Source organism: Vombatus ursinus, unplaced genomic scaffold, assembly GCF_900497805.2.
Source record: "Vombatus ursinus unplaced genomic scaffold, bare-nosed wombat genome assembly UNPS02014810.1, whole genome shotgun sequence".
Lineage (NCBI taxonomy): Eukaryota > Metazoa > Chordata > Mammalia > Diprotodontia > Vombatidae > Vombatus > Vombatus ursinus.
Window position 1 is genome coordinate 28,965,941 of NW_020954588.1, and position 21,562 is coordinate 28,987,502.

Sequence of the window (21,562 nt, forward strand, 5' to 3'; positions counted from 1 at the left end):
GTTCCTCCTTGGCTGGGCCTGGCCTATTTCTTCCCTTGAGGCAGCTTTCCAATGGCCTCAGGCTAACTCCCTGCCACCTTCCATCTATCATGTATATAACTTGTATGTGCCTAGTTACTTACATGTTGGTCCCACGTGAGCTACTTGAGGGCACAGACAATTTTTGCCTTTCTTTGCACCCGACGGAGATTAGCATAGGGCCTGGCACACATTGTAAGCCCTTAATAAATGCTTGTTGATTGCTCAATTGCTTACCATTCTTTTGATCATTCAACAGTCTTATATCCTCAAGTTCCCCTCACCAACTGAATGTCTTAAACAGTTAGTTTGAGGCTGCTTGCACCAGGGACCAGATTTACTCATTACAGATCTGAGGAGGCCATGTGAGCAGAAATGGCCCTTCTCTCAACATTCACACTCCCAATCAAGAATCATTCAAAAGTTTTTCTTCTAATGGAACGTAATCATCATGCTTGCTCACCTACCCATCAGGAAGGAAAAAAGCACGGAGATCTATTGCCTATCCTATTGAGATGACAATGTAATACTGAAATCTACTGGGCAGATCCATTGTTTAATGGATCCATTATTTAATGACCCATTTTCTTTGTCCTGTACAGGATGAGGAGGAGGAAATCAAACAAGAAATTAACATGTTGAAGAAATATTCTCATCACAGAAATATTGCTACTTACTATGGAGCTTTTATTAAGAAGAATCCCCCAGGGATGGATGACCAGCTCTGGGTAAGTATCCTTTTCACATTTCATTTTTCTTTTCTTTCTTTTCTCCTTCATCTGGACTTTGACCAATGGACCACATTTGTCCTTGTTCTCAATCTCTGAGAACTATAACCTAGCACCCTCCCAAGACAGATTCTACCTTCTTCTCAGTCCACTTTGCTAGATCATCTTCATCCAGGTCCTGCTGGATAACCAGTATCCCCTAGTGCTTTGTTTTAGGCTCTCTCATCTTCTCCCTCTATACTATTTTGCCTGGTGATCTCATCCGTTCCCATGGATTCATTTCTCATCTTTGTGCAGATGATTCTCAGATCTATTTATCCAGCCCTAACCTATATATATATATATATATATATATATATATATATATTTCATTTATTCATGTGTGGATAGATCATTTTGGCCCCCAACAATGCCTCTTGAGGCACTGTCATCATCATTTGTGATTTTGCATTCCTGGTGCCTAGCAAAGTTCCTGGCACGTTATTAATATATAGTAAATGCTTGTCCAATCTAACTATGGCTTTTATGCTCAGAACTCTTCAGTAGCCACTTTATCAATGAGTATGAATAGACAATTTGTATTAAAATAATTTCATGGTGATGAGTCTCCTTATCCCACCCTTCCCATCCCAGCTTGTTTGTATTGGTATTTGATGGCAAAAAAACAACAACAATAACAAACCTATGATCCTATTTGCTCTAAGGTGTCAATGTCTTTTCTAACATATTGGGAACCAAATTGAACATGAATCTAAATCTAGAAGGCACCTACAGTAAAGACCACATCTAGCCCAACCCTCTCATTTTACATACTGATGAATACCCTCAGGGAAGATATGTTACTTACCCAAGGTCACACTGAAATTAAATGGCAGAATTGGATTTGAACTTAGGTTCTCCTAAAATCCAACCCTCTTTCTATTGTACCACCCTGGGGTACATAATGTAACCATATTTTGCACCCACTCAGAATATCCAGAAATCTGAGGGGTTTGTCCCCTGCCTTCAAACTAAATCAAGTGTCCCCAAGATGATTCTTTGGGGTGAAACTAGAATACTTCCCATGTCACAGCAACTAAGCCATGTTTCTAGTGTCTGATTGAATTATAACCTCGGAGAATTCTATCAGGCTTGTTGCTGAGATAAACACTTGTTTAGCACCAGCTTCTGATAATGGCCAAGTGACTGTCTTTTATCAACTGCTCAGGTCGCAATACGGAAATCAAAAATGGGAGTTCTTTCAATAAAGATTAAAATCTCTCAGAAAGGCGGCGAGCTTCTGACACATAGCATCGCCTTCATGCCTTTCAGTGATTGAGAGGCTCACTTGGGCTGTCCTCCATCGGATAACTCTGTCATTGAGAAGCCAGGGACTGTGAAGTGGACTAATTGCCCTGAAATTAGAAAGCCATGCAATGTGTTAGTGCCTATAATGGTACTATCATGTTTTTAAGAGGAATTACAAGTCTGAATCGCTTCTGAAGACCCAGGAGACCAAGCAAGGTACTCTGCTGGTCACACTCAAACTGAGCAAAACAGGTTTGAACATTGATTGTAGCTTCTCACTTTGTATCATAGCTAGAGAAGCCATGATCTAAACTGAGACATTGGGAACCACACCATTGTTTGATTTAATTAAGGTAGCCCATCCCTCTCAACAGGTAAGGAAGAGGAAGGAAGGAAAGAAGAAAGAGAAAAAGGAAGGAAAAAGAAAGAAAGATAAAGGAAGGAAGGAAGGAAGGAAGCCTTAGAGCTCTCTATGTCACTAGTAGGTGACTGAGTATGGGGTGTAGAGCAAGAGACATTTATTGAATATTTTATTATAATAATTTATGGCACGAATGTAGGGCAAGAGACATTTATTGATTACCTATTATATTCAAGCGTCTGGACAAGCTATAATCTCTCTATCACAAGAAAAGAAGAAAAAAATAAACGGAAAGATTCTCTATGAAGTCATTTTAAAAGATTATATTTTGGGGTACTATATTAATAAATGTTTGTTGATTGGTTAATCCATTCCTTATGAGACATGTCCTTGTTGACTTAACTCAGCTGTGTTTGGCAGCTTGATTCTATTTGCTCATGGAATCAGGTACCTGTAGTGAGAGAAGCTCCCTACCATGTGGGTTGCATGATAATTATCAGGACTGCTGTGTAACTGGGGTCACCAATCACCAGCAAACAAGGTGTTTTGTATTGGTGGGGTTTTATGGCTATTACATAATTTAATGATCATTTTGTTCCATAGGAAGATGAAAAGAATGCAGTTGGCTCTAGCCAGAGATGAGTGTGGGGGTCATAAATGTCTGAAATCAGTGGCATTAGAGCATGGCCAGAGGGCAATCGTTCCCCACAGTCTATTGGCGAGTTTGTCCACTATCATTTTAAAAGACGGGGAGGCCTGGGGTTTCCATTGCTTCCCTTGGGAAGCTGTAATCCCACAGTGTAATAGGGCTCAGGGGTGGCAAATTTTCCCCAGCTTGGTACCAGAGTAATGACTGGATTTGCAGGTCTTGGAATATTTAAGTTATTTTTGTAAATAGGGTTTGGAGAAGGAGAAAAGAAAAAAAACGTGCCAAACAAAAAAAAATTAAACTAATGATATTTCTCTTGGGTTTCCTTGTATTTGAAGCAGATACCTGTACTTTTGTTCAAATTCAAGCACATCATCTACATGAAGCTTAGCCTTATTCTTCCCCTGATGCTCCCAGTCTTGAACAATTCCTTTAATCAACTTGGGCCTCAGTTTCCTCATCTGTAAAATGAAGAAGTGGCACTAGTTGACCACCCAGGTTCTTTGCCACTCTGGAGCTGTGATCTGATAACCATGTGATCCTAATCTCCCTGGGCTTCAGTTTCCATATCTGTAAAATGAAGGAGTTAGACTAGATAGCCTCTTAATCCCTTTCCAACTTCAGATCTTTGATCCCATGATCTTCTGATCGTGACCTTGCTCGTAATGCCCCCCCCAGTTATATTATATTTATTTTACATACTTATATATGTAATAATATCTCCCTCTTAGAATTTTACTTCCCTTGATAACAGCCATTTATTTTGATTTTGAATTCCCAGAATTTATCCCCATCCCTGGCACATAGTTGTCTAAAAGTCAGTCAACAGAAATGTATTAAGTACATCCTGTAGGCCGGGCATGGTGCTAAACATGGGGAACAGAGAAATTGGTGAAAACTTGACATTTAATAAATTCTTGTAGATAGACTGATGGTGCCAAAGTTCCAAAGCTCTCCCCTGGTCACAGGCCAACAGATTCCACCTCTGCCGATGCCAACAGTCAGGAACCTATAATTTAATGAGGTCGACGTGAATCAACAGAGATCATTTTGGCCAGATTGTTTTTTGTCTGTCCCCAGCAGGAGGTCGGGGAGTGGTTTCTGGTTAAGTTGGGTTAAATTTTGCCCAACACTTTCACTTATCTGGGAAAGATATTGTATAAAGTTTTTACCATGGAATTTGTTTAAAGAGATGGAGGGAAGATTAGGGAGAGAGGGAGGTCATTCTATACATGGGCAATGAACAGAAAAGTTCAGACTTGGCAATTTTCATCTTGTCCTGTCTCCTTTTTGTCCTCTTTAAAGTAAGGAGTGTGCCTCATGCCTACTCCGCAAAGTTGTTGGGCAGTGTGATGAGTTGATATTTATAGAGCTTGGAGCTTTGGGGATGAAAGGTGCTAAATAAGGGTTTATTGTTTATTGAATTTATTTGATGTATCCAACCTCCTGGGAACTTTTACTGAAGTTAATTAAAAACAGATAGTCCCTGCCCAGAAAGCTTACAATGTCACTTGAAAACCCCTAAAGTAAATGCATTGTTATATTTTTGTTACTTGGGATGGCACCAGGAGCTGTGGCCCCACGCCAATTGGTGATCTCCCCCATCCAATGGTACAGAATCCAGCTTAAGATTTTCAGAAAGAATGTGGTGCTGCAAGCAACGGAGCATGTCCTTGAAGTCTTCCCACCTCCTTTTCCTATTTGGGCAGTGAATATTATCTTCCATTTCTGATGATAATTTTGAGGTTGGAAATTTTAAAAATTTCCTTCCTTGCTATTTTTGGCCAGTAACTCCTTCCACCTTAGAAGCTGGAATTTCCTCTGGTCCATATTGTTTAATGATCACTTTCCCTCTCAAGAATGGCACTCCAAGGTGGAGGGCTGAAGGGTCCGCCATTGTGCTCAACCAAGCCCACAGATGCTTCGTACCCAAATTATACTAATTGTGCCTTTGCATCCTTCCTTTGCCAGCTGGTGATGGAATTCTGTGGTGCGGGCTCTGTCACAGATCTGATCAAGAATACAAAAGGCAACACATTGAAGGAGGAGTGGATCGCGTACATCTGCCGGGAGATCTTACGGGTAAGAGTCACATGGGGGCCTGCTCCTACTTCCTGATGCCATCAACAAGAGACAACCTGGGGAGAGAGGCACAGATGGCAGATGTTCCCAGCCTTTGAGGCTGCTAACTCTGTTGGTAATGATGGCATCTGGGAATGTTCGCTCCAATGGGAGTGAGTAGGATTCTAGACAGGTCAAAGATGTATGAAACCATTCTGGGTCTTAATTTATGATTATATCTGGTATTCATTGATAGAGTGTCATATAGTTTGCAAAGCACTGCTCATACATTGTCTCATTCAGACCTCATCGAAGCCCCCTGAAGTAGTCATTATAGGTTAATCTTAATCGCTTATTTCCAGAAAGCCAGACAGCATGATACAGTGTCCCACCCCTGACACTGATTGGGTCATCCTGGACAAGTCACTTAATCCCTCAGGGGACTCTTTAAGGCTACAGATTATAGAGAAGGTGCCAACCTGGATCAGTAGAAAATAGTTTCCTCATCTGGGAGTTCCCTATGCCAGCTAAATCACCAGTCCTCCATTTTCCTACACATTCTCTGATCTACTCTCCCAGCTACAGCCAGGACCTGAAAAGATTATCTATTGATGTTCATAATTGGGCTGATACCTTGTCAGATAAAAGAATTGCAAGAGGTAGCTCCATGGTTAGTGGAAAGAGGTCTGGGCCTGGAATCAAGAAGACTTTAGTTCAAATCTGGCCTCAGACACTGTGTGACCTTGGACAAGTCACTTAACCTCTGTCTCCCTCAGTTTCTTCAACTGTGAAATGGAGATATTATTAACATATAATATTCCCCATAGTTATGGGGATTAAATGAGATAATATTTGCAAAGCACTTAGCACAGGTCTGGTATGTTTTAAGTGCTTAATAAATGTTTATTTCCTTACTTCTTACTATTAAAAAATCTTGAACAAGGAAATTTTTGAGAGAATTAGATACCCTCATTTGTTGTAATTTTGGGGGGATAAAAATGTCTGATTTTCCAACTTTGTTCCCTTAGCATGGCTTCCAACCATCATTTTTAAAAACATCTCCAACCCCTCCCATATGTACCAAAATATTCATAAATGAGTTGCTAGTTTATCAATGGAAGGAAGTTTCCATGCTGGGAGCTTGCCATAGTGATTAAAGATAGGTCTGGAAGAGCAAACTTTCTAAATACACTTAGATGGGGTAAAGCTGTACCTTCCACTTTAAAAGTTACATTTTATGCATTGGCAAGTTTGATAGTAATCATGAAGTACTTGAGTTAGTGATCATTTAATTAATGAGCCCAAACAAAGTGCATCTTCCATTGTGAGATGTAACTGTGTACCAGAGAGCCATGAGCGTTCTAAATTGGCTCATCCTGATCTCTGTCCAAAAGGTGACATGTTGAGCACTAATGATGATTGCAAACTGAAGCTAATATATGAAATTTCATATTTTTATATGCTGCTGGTTTGCCAAAAAAAATCAATGAGAGACATGTGGCTATCAGAAAGAAAATCCATATCCCTGGGATCCTCTAGCCTCTGAGAACTAAAAGTCAGAATAATCCAATGGAGAAATGGAACACCTCTGAGTTTAATTGTCACTGAGTAATTGTCTCTGGTTGATAATGAACACAGGGTCACATATGAAAGGAAGCACTAAAAATGACAGTAATAAATGCCAGCAATGGAAATAGAATGTCTCTGCCTTGCCCTGCCTCATCCTCGCTCCTCGCCTCTCTCAGCCCTCCCCTCTTTTCTCTTTTCTTTTCCTTTTCTCCTTCGTTTTCTGCTCCTCTCTCCCTCCCTACTTCCTTCCCCTCTCCTCCTCACCTCACCTTGTCTTGCCTTTCCCAAATCCTCTTAATTATAGTGCCTTTCCTCTTATAATTATTTCTTATTTATCCTGTATGTCATTTGTTTGTACCTTATTGTTTGCTTAGATTGTAAACTTCTTGAAGGCTTTTGCCTCTTTTTGTATTTCCAGACTTTAGTACAATGTCTGGCACATAGTAGGCCCTTAATGTATATTGACTGACAATTATCAGGGGCAGAGCATGAGAAAGGACAATGGCCTTGACTTGCTAGTTTTGTGACCTTGAACATGTCACCTCTCCTTGAAGCCTTTGTTCATTTTTTTCAACCCCCAAATGTAGGGGAGATGTGTGTTATCATCATTATTTTATTTGAGTCAGAAACTATAAAAAAAAAATAACCAGACAAAACGTATCACTTGATTTCTGGTAGATTTAGAGCTAGACTTTTGAGGTTGTCTCATTTTATTATTGAAGAAGCTTGGTGCTAAGGAGGTGGTGACCTCCCCAACATCGTACGACTAGGAGGAGGAGGGAGCTAAGCCCGGATTTGCTGGAATCAGGTACTCTCTCCCACGTACTGTATGCTGCCTCAGAGAATAGAGGGTAAAACACAACTCAAATAGGTGAGAGTGAATTAACTGAAACAGGAAGTCAGTGGGCTAGAATGTTTCATCTGAACTCGACCTACATTCCCCACAGGCAGAGAAGGAAAGGTTACCTTACCAAGTAGTAAATCCTGTTCACTTTCATGATTGTCCCATAACTTAAAACATCACTCTGAACGTATGAAAGATTTGTGTGTAATCAGCCCTCTGGGCACATCTGGGCCTGCCTGGTTTTTTTTTAACATTTTTATTTTTGCTCATAGCATGCTTATTGGAAAAGGGGGTAGGGAGATGATTTATTTGTAATTGGGGGCCCGCTCCCATTTACCCTTCCTGACTCTCCATCTCTCCAGGGCCTGAGTCACCTGCATCAACACAAAGTGATTCATCGTGACATTAAAGGGCAGAATGTCTTGCTGACTGAGAATGCCGAAGTAAAACTAGGTAAGTCGTTGCTGCTCAAACTCTTAGAATAGGCGAGGAAAAGCAGACTCAGCCAAGCCCGGGAACTAGCAGGAATTTGATAGACGTCATGTCAGGCCAACAGCTGAGTTTCTTTCTGTAACAATTGTGAATTTGAGGCCCACGGCTTGGAGTTCACAGTTCTAAGAATAGAAGTGGGATTGACAATTTTTCTTTGTTTATTTTATCAGGGCTGTTAGTCGTACACTTGAAATGCCTAAAATTGCCTCCAAATTGGGGAGGAGCCACCAACTGTTCTGTAATGACATCCACTTGAGGAGGTTGAGGGAGTGATGAGGGCATGGGTTTGTGTGAAAGTCGGCTATGTTGTTGCAGGGGGCCTGAACTGGAGATCACTGCATACTTCCTGCACCTGGCAAGGGTGGGAGCCTTCTGTAATGAAATCCAGTTCTTCTTCTGAAAGCGCTCCCAGTTGGGCATTTTCAGAATTGTGGATGCTGCAGATTCGTCTGTTTTATCTCCTTGTCTTCACATGAATGTTGATTTCATTATGCCTTGTACACCACCTGCCAGAAGAATGCTTGGTTCCAGACATGAGCAGCTCTCCTGTTTCTCTGACGATTGATGGAGGCAGATTTTTGATATTGCTTTTGGGAAGAGATAATTAAACTTTAAAAGAATCACTTCATCCTGCCAACCTTGTGTTTTGGAGAATATTTTAATCTTTTTTATCCCCATCTCTATCCCTATCCCTATCTCTGTCCCTATCTTTATCCCAGTGTCTGTCCCAGTCTTTCTCCCTATCCCTATCCCTGTTTCTATCTCCATCCCAATTTCTGTTTCTATCTCTATCCCTATCTCCATATCCCTATTTCTCTTTCTATCCCTATCCCTCTCTCTATCCCTATCCATATCTCTGTCTCTATCCTATCCCTATCCCTCTATCTATCCCCATCCCTGTCTCTATCCTATCCCTATCCTTATCTCATTCCCTATCTCTTTCTCTCCTTTCCCTGCTCCCCAATTTCAGAATCTTAGAGCATCACCTGGGGGCATTGAATAGTTGAGTACCACACCCAAAGTCACACAGCTAGTCAGTACATCTTGGAACTGTTACCTTCATAGGTACTCTTTTATTTATTGTCCATTAGAGCAACTTTTCCAAGGCTATTCTATGGATTAAATCTTACATCCCAGAAGCCATCTGTTTTCCATTCCTTTCAATTCAACTCAATCAATATCCCTTAATCATCTAATGGGCAAGGCACTGTGCTAGGCACTGGGGATCTCCACTCTCCTGTTACCCCTAACCCCCCAAGAGTGGAGAGATACAATAAACACATGGTTACAAAGCACTGGTGGACACAGCGTGGCCATAGATGAGTCAATGCAGCATCACAACACCTCACTCTGGCTGTCCCACAACCCTATCCCTGAAATGCACTCTCTTCTCATTTTTACCTATGAAAATCTGTAGCTTCCTTCAGGGCTCAGGTGCCACCTCCTACCAGAAGACTTTCCTGAACCCCTTAATTGTTAGTGTTCTTTGCCTCCTCCAATTAGATTGTAGGGAGTTTATCTGTGTACATATTTTATCCTATTCCCACCTAATCTCTTCCCTTTCCTCTCTTCCTCCTCCATGGAATATAAGGTCCTTGAAAAAAGGAGCCACATCTCCTTTTCCTTTGTGTCTCCAGCACCTAGGGCAGTGCCCTGGACCCAGTAGATGGTTAAAAATGTTTATGAATTTGCTAAATTGACTTTCACAGCACACACACAAAAGCTCTGAGCCCAGGCTATTGGATATACCAGGAGGCATATCATGGTACCATAGAAAGAGCCCTAGCTTTGAAGGCATGAAGTCCAGATGACTAGTTCTGCTCTGAGTAAGTCTGTGACCTTATGCAAATGATTTCTCCTTTCTGTGCCTCATTTTTTTTGATCACAGAACGAAGGGGTCAAGTTAGAAACCAACTCCAGTTTTCTATGATTTTAGTAGAGATGTCCCCAGAAGTATCTTTGTTCTCTATCAATTCCCACTAAGTTAGCATGATATGTTCAATTGAAGAGTTTATTTTAAAATCTCCAATTCATTTCGACCAACATTTATTAAGCTATTTCAATTTGTAAGGCAATGTGTTGGACACTGGTTATATGACGATAAAAATAACATAGTCCCATTAGGACATAAACTTCTTCAATAGAGTGTAAGCTACATGAAGGCAAGAAGTGACTTTTAACTTTTTCTTTATATCCTCAGCTTGTAGTACAGTACCTGGCACATAGCAAACTGTTAAGAAACACTTGTTGGCTTTTGACTAACTGCCCTGCACTTAAGGAGTCTTACTGGGGAGCAAAATGCTACACATAGAGAACATATCGAATCATTAAGATATTTTTATATATTTAAAAATTGAGATACAAAAGAAATATTATACTGTCACTTCCCCCAAAGCATCCCTAGGAATCTTCAGAAGTTATAAAAACAAGCACAGAATTGTTTTCTAGACGATTCTACTCTTTATACAATACCTGTGTTCCTGTTGCTGAACCACTTACTCCCCCCACCACTTTTGGGAAGCAACCCTGCATTGCCTGGGTGGAATTTTGGTTTCATCTCTGTGTTTGTGTTTGATCTGGATCCCAGAAAGGGTCTGTTAACAAAAAATACATTGATATTTTTATTTGTTTGAGTCTGTGATTTCCTCAGTGGGAGGAACTCCCGATATGGAAACTCCCTCCACTGATGCAGGTCTACAACTCACTGGAAATTATAGCCTTAGAGTCTGTACTCTTAACAAGTGAAGGGACTTGGCCAGCATTACACTCACAGTACATGTCAAAGGTAGGACCAGTACTTGGATACATACCATAATTTCAGGATTGAGAGTCTAGTAGCTAGAAGGGACATCAAGGCTGGCCTGCTCACTGTGTTACCCTGACTCTTCACAAATGCCCTTATTAAACGTAGGTTGTTTTGTCTGCCATTTTTTGATGCAAGCACCCAGGATTGCTCCCCTCTGTTGTTGATAAGGTACTTCCAGGACAAACCAAAGATTAAGAATATCTTTGATTTTCAGGCTATATGCCTAAGCAAACTAGTAAGAACACAACATGATGCTATTTTCCCATGAAGTGTCCATCTTGAGACTGCCATTTTATTATTGTGTCCAAATGGATTGTAAGGTTTCATGCTTAATATGTATGTGTCTGTGCTTCCTTACCCAGTGGATTTTGGCGTCAGTGCCCAGTTAGACCGAACAGTAGGTCGAAGAAATACATTCATTGGCACGCCCTACTGGATGGCCCCAGAAGTTATTGCCTGTGATGAGAATCCTGATGCCACCTATGACTTCAAGGTATGAGTTCTTCACTACATTGTTTTCAGAGTCAAACCAAACCTCCCGTTCTAGGTCTTTCGGTGGGAGGATCCTCTTGTGTCTTTGAGTGTATAGTATATTTATTCAGTCAACATTTATTAAGCACCTGTATACTGCATATAGGTATATAGGCATATAGGGTATATATACTGTATGCTGGATATAGGATAGTTCCATGAGTAAGAGGGAGAAATAAAATAATAATCATGGGATGCTCAACTGGACTTAATACATCAGGACTTCAATGAATCCATGGATGTCATCAGTGTGGGTATGTCCTGCCATAGAATAGAACACAATAAGACTTTGTCATTCTTTGTGACTCTGGGCTATGTCCTCTGGTATATCCTTCAAAGAAAATCTGCCCAGAATTTCAGAGACCTTCTAGGTTAGTGTTTTTCCTTCCTTCCTTCCTTCCTTCCTTCCTTCCTTCCTTCCTTCCTTCCTTCCTTCCTTTCTCTCTCTCCCTCCCACCTTTCTTTCTTCCTTCCTTCCTTTCTTTTTCTATTTCTTTCTTTCTTTCTTTCCTTCCTTCCTAACTTCCTAGCTTCCTTTCTTCTTTCTTCTATTTTTCTTTCCCTCCCTCCTTTCTTCCTCATAATATGGGTACCAGAGGATAGAATATTGGACCTGGAATCAGGAAGACCTGAGCTCAATCTGGCCTTAGACATTTTTCAGCTGTGTGACCCTGGGCAAGTCACTTGACATCCATCTACTTCAGTTTCCTCATCTGTAAATTGAGGGTCATAATAACAACTACTTCTCAGGGTTGTTGTGAGGATCAAATCAGATAATATTTGTCAAGCACTTTTCAAATTTTAAACTGTTATATAAAGATACTACTACTACTACTACTACTACTACTACCACTACTACTGCTGCTGCTACTGCTACTACCACCGCCACCCAGGCTATCCATCTGTTATTTTTCATTCTTGGCTCCATTCATACAGATATCTGTCATGTTACTTTTTGCTCATGTCTTCATTTGGAAGGCGTTGTAATTCATTGGTGTATGCCAAGGATATGTCTCTCCATTGACCTCCTTTTTTGGGCTCTTCAGAAATTGTTGGGCACCATGATTACTGACCTCACACTTGGTTGTTGTGGGGCTCAAATGATACGGTGTACGCAAAATGTAGTTTGTTAACATTTGGATGTTACACACATGTTGTTGTTGTTGTTATTCACAAGGTTATAGCCAAACCAGGGTAATATATTTGAAGACGTCCATGTGTATTTTTAAAATCACCCATAATATTTGATTGTTTCTTTAGAAAAATTCTTTAAACATTTCTGGCTTGTCTTTGCTGTCTACTCAATCTAGCTTTTGCTCTGTCCTCATAGCATCGAAAAACATGTTTCCATTTCACTTATCATTCATATTTATGGCAGACAATCTTGGCAGTTTTTTCCTTTCTTTTCATATTCACTTTATACTAAATTATGAATTCATTGTCTTCTGTCATCTCCCAACCTAAAATAGTCAGCTTCAAGCATCCTTAGTATTATATAAAGTCTCATTGCTAAGGGCCTTATTATCGAGTTACTTTTCGTAGAGGAGAGATAGGGTGTGAGCAGCTTCCATGTGGCTCTAAAAGCACGTTGCATATTGGAGTGGTCAGTTGAAATCCAGTGAGCCTCTCTTGGCTTCATGCTACAAACTGAGAAGCAGCTAATAATAGTCTCCCAGTATCCACATAGAAGAATGAGATCGGCCACCTTCACCCAAAGGATGTGAAAAAGGACAGTTTTTTTGTGTGTGCTTCTTCTGTCTCTCGAACCTGATTGCCTAGGCACCAGTTAAATAGTCTTGGATGTCTCCAGCATTGTTTACCACCATGAATAGCAATAGGGTTTGGTGACGTTGTGTTTAGATGTGGGTGGAAGGTCACCTAGCAAATCTGGGGCCAGTGGAATCCAGGAGACCTGCTTCTCCCCAACAGTTTTCTCATGGCAGTAGAAACTGTTGGGGAGGCAGGCCATATGGTCTTTGTACTGCTCACTCAATAACCTTGGACAAAACATTCAGCTTTCTTTGTAGACTTCATGTTGTTGTTCCTATTTAGTCATTTTCAGTCATGTCTAACTCTTTGTGACCCTTTTTGGGGTTTTCTTTGCAAAGATACTGGAGTGGTTTGCCTTGTCTTTCTCCAGTTCATTTTACAAATGAGTAAACTGAGGCAAACGGTGTTTTGTGACTTGCCCAGCATCACATAGCTAGTGTCTGAGAACAGATTTGAACTCAGGAGGAGGAATTTTCCTGACTCTAAGCCTGATACTCTGTAGAATGGTAGAATTCAGTTTAATTAAATGAGAATTTATTAAATACCCACTGTTCTAGGCACTGTGGATACAACACCCTGAACCAGCTCCCAATCTGGTCAGGGAATACCACACGTACACAGATAAATAACTACCAAGTTACACAAAATAATTTTGGGGCAGACATTGAAGAGCAGTAACAACTGAGATCATTAAGAGTGACCTGATATAGGAAGGGGTCACCTGAGATACAAGCTAAGGATTCAGAGAAGCAGAGGTGAGGTTAACTCAGAAAGGACCTTATGGCTCATCCAATTAATCCCTCTCATTTTATACTTAATCTTGGAAAATAGCATCACTCCCTGCCTATTTTACAGGTGAAGAAACTGAGTCCTAGAACTTGTGTTCTCTGTTGTTTACTGGGAAAAATTAAAAGGTTATGGGGACCTTGGAAGTCATTATCATTAAATTATGGACCTTAGAGTTCATTGCCCTTAATGAGGTCCAGAGATGTTACGTGACTTAATTCGGGTTGCAAAACCGTTATGTATTAGAGACAGAACTACAACCCTGATCTTCCGTGCATTGTGAAACACTGTAATCACTTGCCTGCCTTAAAAACTGGTCCTGAAAACACTCAGTTAGCTGTCCCCATGACAAGTATGAAATCAGAATAAGGCATCATCATTATTTAAATTGGGTCAGGAAAACACAAGCTTCTCAGTCTTCGTGACGTGTCTCTCAGGGCAGTTAGGAAACCAGGAATCTGTCTTTGGAGGAAAACAAGCTGGAAAGGCCACCCTATACTTCATTTTAAGTGTCCTGCTTCCTTCAAATTTAGTCAATAGGAGAATTTTACAAGGGTCTATTGGAAAACAGTGGTATGATGTAAAATTCATCTCTTGCCGAAACAAATGAGGTTTCTTTAAACCACTAAGGAGAAGCAGTGGCTCAGTTATTTAAACCGTAAATCCCTCTCAAGTGTCTTAATTCTCACCCAGGATCCAGGTTCTAAGTTGTACCTCCTTTAGGGATATGTCACCATTCTTCTAGCAATGACATGTTCAGCAGTGAGTAGTGGCTGTCAATCTGTGTTGGCATTGTGTAGAAGAGCCAACAGAATCCCCTGGGAGGCTGTAGGTCAGCTAAACAGAGCCTTTCAGCCTTTCCAAAGTGCAGAAGGCTGCAGCCTCTGGAGTGAGCATTTTGTGACTTCTCAATCCAGTAGAGAATCGCCCCCACCAAAAACAAGTTCCTTTTGGACAAGTTCAGTAGAGATGGTAAAGGAGATGAGATCGTAAAGGGCAAGAGAGCGGCAGAGTAGGAAAGGATGGCCTTGGTTCCAGTCGCTCACAGATGACTTGAAACCATCTTAACTCTTAAGAATTCTTTGTTACATCATTGCATTGTCAAAGGGAAAACGTCCAGGATGGTGACAGACTGTGAATCCATGGCAAATGAAAATTAATTGAAAGTTCTGGTGCTGTACAGAGTTAGCTAGGCACCATGTAGATAGTGTGCTGGGCCTGGAGTCAGGAAGGCCTGAGTTCCAATCAAACCTCAGACACCTACTAGCTGTGTGACCCTGGGCAAATCGTTTAATTGCTGCCTGCCTCAGTTTCCTCATCTGTAAAATGGAGATAATAATTGTTTCTTGCTCATAGGGTTGGGAAAACACAAAACTTTATCTACATATTAGATATAATAACAGTGATCATCGTAATTTTATTAATATTTCCATTCACTTCTTGGCAGGAGCATTCTATTATGCTCTCAGAGGCTCTCTCATAGGGTTGGCCCTCCATGGGCTAGAACAAGGTCCTCAGTGGGGATGGAGGCTTCTTCAGTGACCCCTTATTTTGGCCCTCCCAAAGTCCCTTGCTGTACTTTCTCGCCTTATTTGTTAAGAGGGGGTTTTCTGAGTCACACATAACTGGAAATCTCTTGGTCATTTCCTGGAGCCTCTATAGCCAAAGGCCTTTCCTTTGAAGTCATGACAAGGTGTAATTTACAATTCGGGGTCTCAGTGGGGGTGGGACATGATGAGGCTCTTGAAGGATTTGGACAAAGTATCTCTCAAGATCGAAACAATGCCAAGATTTCATAAGGCAGTAAAGCCTCTGGAGGCTTCATCCTTGGAGGATAAGTAAAGCCATTGGCCAAGCTCATGGTTATTTATTGAAAGCAGGCAGCGCCTGCTATAGAGAGGGGATCACAAACAGCCCACCCCCAGTCTACCCTATTATCAGGCAATAACATGAAAAATCTCATTTGTCTGGTGTGCTCGTTTTCCCCTAGAGGTCCTTCTCTTTCTCATTTCCTGACAGCCTGTCAAAACACTTCAAGTCAACGGAAAGGTTTCATTTCCCTGATAAGTATGTGGGACAAAAATGAAAGCTTTCCCTTTTGATGATAAATGTTCAAAAGAATCTAAATTAATAATAAAAAACAGTTCACAATTCAATTCTGAGGCTGCTTTATTTTGGTGTGTGTTTATGTATTTTTAAATTTTGTATTTTATTTTATCAGGATCCTAGATCCTGAGGTGGTAGGGACCTCAAGGCAATCTAGGCTAACCCCATCATTTTACAAATGAAGAAACTGAGGCTTAGGGCAGGAAGAGATTTTTCCAAGGTCACATGAGGTTGTGAGCATCAGAGACAGGATTTGAATACAAATCCTCTGACCCCGGAGCCAGTGCTTTTTCTGGTGTACCATTGACTTAGAGCTAAAAGGACTCATTGTTTATCTAAGAAATGCATCATAGGGTGGTAAACAGAATGCTGGGCCCCGAAAACAGTAAGATTTAGGGTTGAATTCCTCCTCAGGCTAATTGTGGGACTGCCAAGTCCCTTAATTTCTCTGTCCCCTATCTGTAAAATGAATTTAATAAAAGCACCAGCCTCTCAGAGAGGTTGGGATGACCAAATGAGATCGTGTCTGTAAAGAACTTTAAACATGCTTCAGAAGAGGAATTTTCTCATCAAGGATTTCCCTGGGATCATGAGATCTCATCAATTTCCCATCTGCTCAAATGAGAAAATATAGATAAAGAAATCTGCAAAATATAAGCATTATATAAATATATCATCATTCTCATCACCGTCATCCCATCCCTTTTGTTTGTGATGCTATAATAACAATAATAATACCAACTAGCATTTAGAAAGCAATATAAAGTTAATGAATTGCCCTTTATGTATTATCTTATTGGATCCCCACAACAGCCCTGTGAATTAGGTCCTATAATTATCCCCATTTCACATATGTGGAAACTGAAGCCAACAAAAATGACTTGCCCAAGGTCTCACATTAAGTATCTTTGATAGGATTAGAATTTAGGGCTTTCTGATGCCAACTTTGTCCTCTATGCTACCTAGCTGCCCATGACAGGGGCTGTATAGAATCACTAAGGCTAACATACATGGTAATGTAAGGGAAAGAAACCAGGCTTCCAATGCTTTGCCTTTAGGTCATTCTTCGAGATAGTGACGGTGATGATGATAGTGCTCACCATAGGACCATAAGAAAATTATTCATTATTATATTATATTTATTATAATTATTAATTATAGCTGATTATACATCTAGCTTGCTAGCTATACATATATTCACTCATTTATCTATATGTTCATATATATGTATATGTATATTTTATATATAAAAGTTTACGTTATGCACACAGATATAGATACATGTATGTGTATGGGCAGCTAGGTGGCACAGTAGATAGAGCACCAGACCTGGAGTCAGGAAGACCCAAGTTCAAATCTGGTTTGAATAAATAATCCATGAATACATATCTGTGTGTCATGAGGTTTACAGAGTGGCTTATATGCTTGTCTCATTTGATAACCTAAATGACCCCGTGAGGTGATGGGCATCACAGGAGTTGTTATTCCCACTTGACAGATGAAGAAATTAAGGCTCAGTGACCTGGGCTCTGTCACACATCAAGTGAGTATCAGAGGCAGGATTTGAACACAGGCCTTCTTTCTTGAATGCAGATGAAAAGCCTTTTTCCTCTATACCATGCTCTGTCTTATATAATGTCTTTAAACCTCAGTTTCTATAATGTAGATTCTGGATAATAATCCCGGGCCTGCCTACATCACAGGGCTGTTATGAGAATCAAATGGCATCATGGGCTGAGAGCTAGAAGGACCCCTAGTGGCCACATCTGGTATTGTATCTATGAGTGCACTAATGCCCCTGGAGACTGTCAGTTGCCCCAATCACTCAGTGAGAGCAGCAGGATTGGAATCCAGGTCCTCTTCTTCCAGAGGCAGACATTCTTCTGCTGCACCTTGCAGCCTTTCCAGTATGTGTAAGAAAGAGTTTTGGAAAGAATAAATCCTGATAGATGGTTGTGAGGTGCTGGGACTTAAGTCCTGTACAAGCAATATAATGGATCCACCCCCATATTCTCCAAGTCCACTCTTAAACGTCTCCTTTAATCTCATGCCTCACCCTTTCCACTGTCTCTGGAAGCTGGCATGCAAGCAAGTTTCAGACTTTGTTAAAAATTCATGAATAAATAATGAGGCAGGTTATAAAAATGAGTCCCTTAGAGGTCAGTTAGAGACACAGTACGTATAATGAATAGGTACTAGGCTTGAGGCCAGGAAGTGCTGAGTTCAAATCCCATTTGAGATACTGTGTGACCCTGGACGAATCCCTGCATGTCTCTGAGTCTCAGTTTCCTCGTCTGTAAGATGGGGCTAATAATTGCTCCCAGGGTTGCTATGGGGATAATCATTATAGTCTTTGTAAAGATTTTTGCAAAATTTCACGGCATTCTATAAATGTTATTCTTATGTGATCCTGGGAAGGTGACTTAACTTTCTTTGCTTCAGTTTCCTCAATAGTAAAATGGGCAAGTTGGACTTGATGATTCCTAAGGTCACTTCCAGCTCTAAATCTATAATCTCATGATATGACCCATTCATCTGCATGGTATGTGATCATCTGAAAGATCACTGGGCTTTGTGCCTGAAGATCTGGGTTCTAGTCTTAGATCTGAAACTTACAAGCTGAGTCACAATGGACAAGTCTTTCTTTCTTTTGGGGACTTAGTTTCCTCATCTGTAGTATAATAATAATAATAAATAATTTGTGCTTCACTTTAGAAGAGCTGTTGTTAGAACAATACTACACAAAGATAAGTTTTTGTGGTTATGTGGGTTGTTGATCAGTTGTTTTCAGTCATGACCCAATTTAGGGTTTTCTTGCCAAAGATACTGGAGTGGTTCGCCATTTCCTTCTCCAGCTCATTTTTACAGATGAGGAAACTGAGGCAAATAGGGTTAAGTGACTTGCCCAGGGCCACCCAGCTAGAAAGTATCTGAGGCCAGATTTGAACTCAGGTCTTCCTGACTCCAGGCTCGGCACACTATCCACTGCCACAATTGATTTGTAACCCAAAGACAGGTCCTTATTCATAACCATCATTCATGACTTCCCATCATGCCAACTCTTGTAAAGGAATACAAGCTCTCATTAGGACTAGCTTAAATAAGGTCTGCTCGAGCTAATGAAAACTATAGGGAATTATGGTAGCATATAAAGAGGAGAGTAAAGTGTACTGCCTCTGGAGACAGTGGATTTTCCCCCACATTTGAGGTCTCCAGTCCAAGTTGCATGACCCCTTAGCTGGAATTCGATAGAGGGCATTCTTGAACTCGGCCACTGGCATCCATTCTAGCTTGGAAGTTCTATGAATCTTCTGACTTTGGATTATCTTGGCTGCAGGGTCTATTTATCCTATCCCTCCCTTCCCTTAGCACAGATGATCAAGACTTGAGTATGCTCTCAAGAAGTATGTTACAGGATTTTTTTCTAAATTACAATTTTTTAGAGAAGTGTTTATTTTAGCACAAGTCCAGACAAGTGAAGAAGTCAACAGGCATTAGTTAGCATTCTTGTGCCAGGCACTGTGCTAAGCGCTGAGGATATGAGAGCAAGCAAAAAGAAATCTAGTGCCTGACCTCCAAGAACTTCCATTCTAATGGAGAGAGACAACACATCAAAGGGAGTTGAAAAGCAGAAGTAGGGGAAGAGGAGAGGTGCCCACCCCAGATATAGAGAAGGCCAGAGAATAAAGCATGACTGGACTGGGCCATTCCTCAAAATGGAACTTCCAGGAGGAACTCACCATTGAGAGAAGGGGACTGCTGGGTCAGAGGGAGAGGGCAGATGAGGCATGGTGGCAAAGTCCATTGGATGTCAGTGACCAAAAGAGTCAAGACATCATTGTTAGAGGCATTTGGCAGCAGAATGCAAAATTAAGGACTCTGACTTTCGTCTTGCCTTGATGAGTGACCAGAATGCATCATTGAACTCCATGTGTCTCTATTTTTTGTAAAATTTGGTTGATATTTCTGTTCCCATGACTTCATCATCTATATGGTCTTTGGATTTCCAGCTGGAAGGATCTTAACCTTAGATAGGGAAACTAAGTAAATAAGATTATTGCTAATGTAGAAAAGTGAAGTGTGTATCATACATTGACCTTATCCCTCCCTTCCCAATCCTCCGACAGCTCTGAAATCCTCTTTCTTCATTTCTAATGGCAAAATCCTATTTCATTACATTTACATATCAGAATTTGTTTAGCTCTTCACCAAATGATGGTTCAGAGGTGGATTTGAGGTCAATTATATGCCAGCCTCTGGTTGAATCCCCCATCCAGTCTCTTCTCTTACTTGCCAAACCAGTTTGATGTGTGAAATCACCAGCAAAGATATCTAAAAGATAGTGAGGCAGATCGAGGACATTGAATTAAACAATGGGGAATGAATATTCCCCGCTTGTCTCCTGTGGAGTACTGATCTCAACTCCCTATTAACTTTGTCTCTGCAAAACACTGGAGCTCTATATATCAAGTCACTCATGGCAGAGTGTTGGCAGGGGAAAAAGAAGGATTGTTGGAAGGGGTTATGGCTTCCCCTTGCTTTCCCTCAGCTCTTTGTAGAGAGCACTTTGGTTTCCACTTGGCACAGGAAGTGGTGGTGACCAGAGCTGAGAACCCAGCTACCATTTTGTCCTCTTTTGTCTCCCTGGCTAGCTAGCCTGACTTCTCCAATCCTGTGCCTCGTTCTTCACGAGACTTTCCCCAGTGCCTTTCAAAATGCACAGCCTTCTGAGGGATGTGGTGCCCAAAGAGAGGATGAGATTCATGCCTATGGTCACACCTCTTTAAATACTTTGGCTACTCACTTGATATTAAGGAAATGTAGAGAGCTGGGCGAACTTTCTCAGGTGAATAGGTTTAGCAGATGGTATGTGAAACATCTCATGCTACCATTTATGCTGGGATTTTTCAATAAAGGACCTTACGGTGCCAGCAGTATTGTGTGATGACCAACTTTGATAGACTTAGCTCTTGTCAGCAAGACTCACGATGAAAAATGTTGAAACTGTGAAGTCTAAATGCAGATTGAAGCATACTGTTTTTTCTTTTTGTTTTGTGTTTTCTTTTCTCGTGATTTCTCCCTTTTGTTCTGATTCTTCTTTCACAACATGACTAATGTAGAGATATGTTTAATACGATTGTACGCGTATAGCCTATGTCAAATTGCATGCTGTCTTGGGGAGGGGGGTGGAGAAGGAGGGAGAACAATATGGAATTCAAAATCTTATAAAAGTGAATGTTGAAAACTGAAACTAAATAAATTTTAAAAAATAAACAATTGAACATTTAATTTAAAAAAGTCATTACACTGAGTTGATCAAAAAGCATTTTGCAATCCCCTCTCATGAGCCTGATACCATGATGGATGCTAGCAATACAACCAAAAAATTGTGCCAGACCCCACTCATCAAGGAGACTGCATTCTATTAATGATAAAAACTCAGTTCTCCATACCGTGTGCCGCATGAAAACTTACTATGTACTATCGCCCTGCAGTTTGTGCCTCCTGCAGAGACAAAGCTCCAGGACCCCAGACATTAGACTGACATTAGATG

At 40.8% G+C, this 21,562-nt stretch overlaps 1 protein-coding gene across 5 annotated transcripts in view; it reads left to right on the forward strand.

The window, feature by feature from the left end:
• Positions 1–21,562, forward strand: part of TNIK (TRAF2 and NCK interacting kinase) — a 415,560-nt gene that overhangs the window by 236,183 nt on the left and 157,815 nt on the right. For all 5 annotated transcript variants that reach the window (XM_027875754.1, XM_027875755.1, XM_027875758.1 and 2 more), the window contains exons 4-7: positions 621–746; positions 5,015–5,125; positions 7,880–7,970; positions 11,178–11,308. In XM_027875754.1, coding sequence (XP_027731555.1) covers positions 621–746; positions 5,015–5,125; positions 7,880–7,970; positions 11,178–11,308 — 459 coding nt within the window. The remainder of the gene's footprint in view (positions 1–620; positions 747–5,014; positions 5,126–7,879; positions 7,971–11,177; positions 11,309–21,562) is intronic.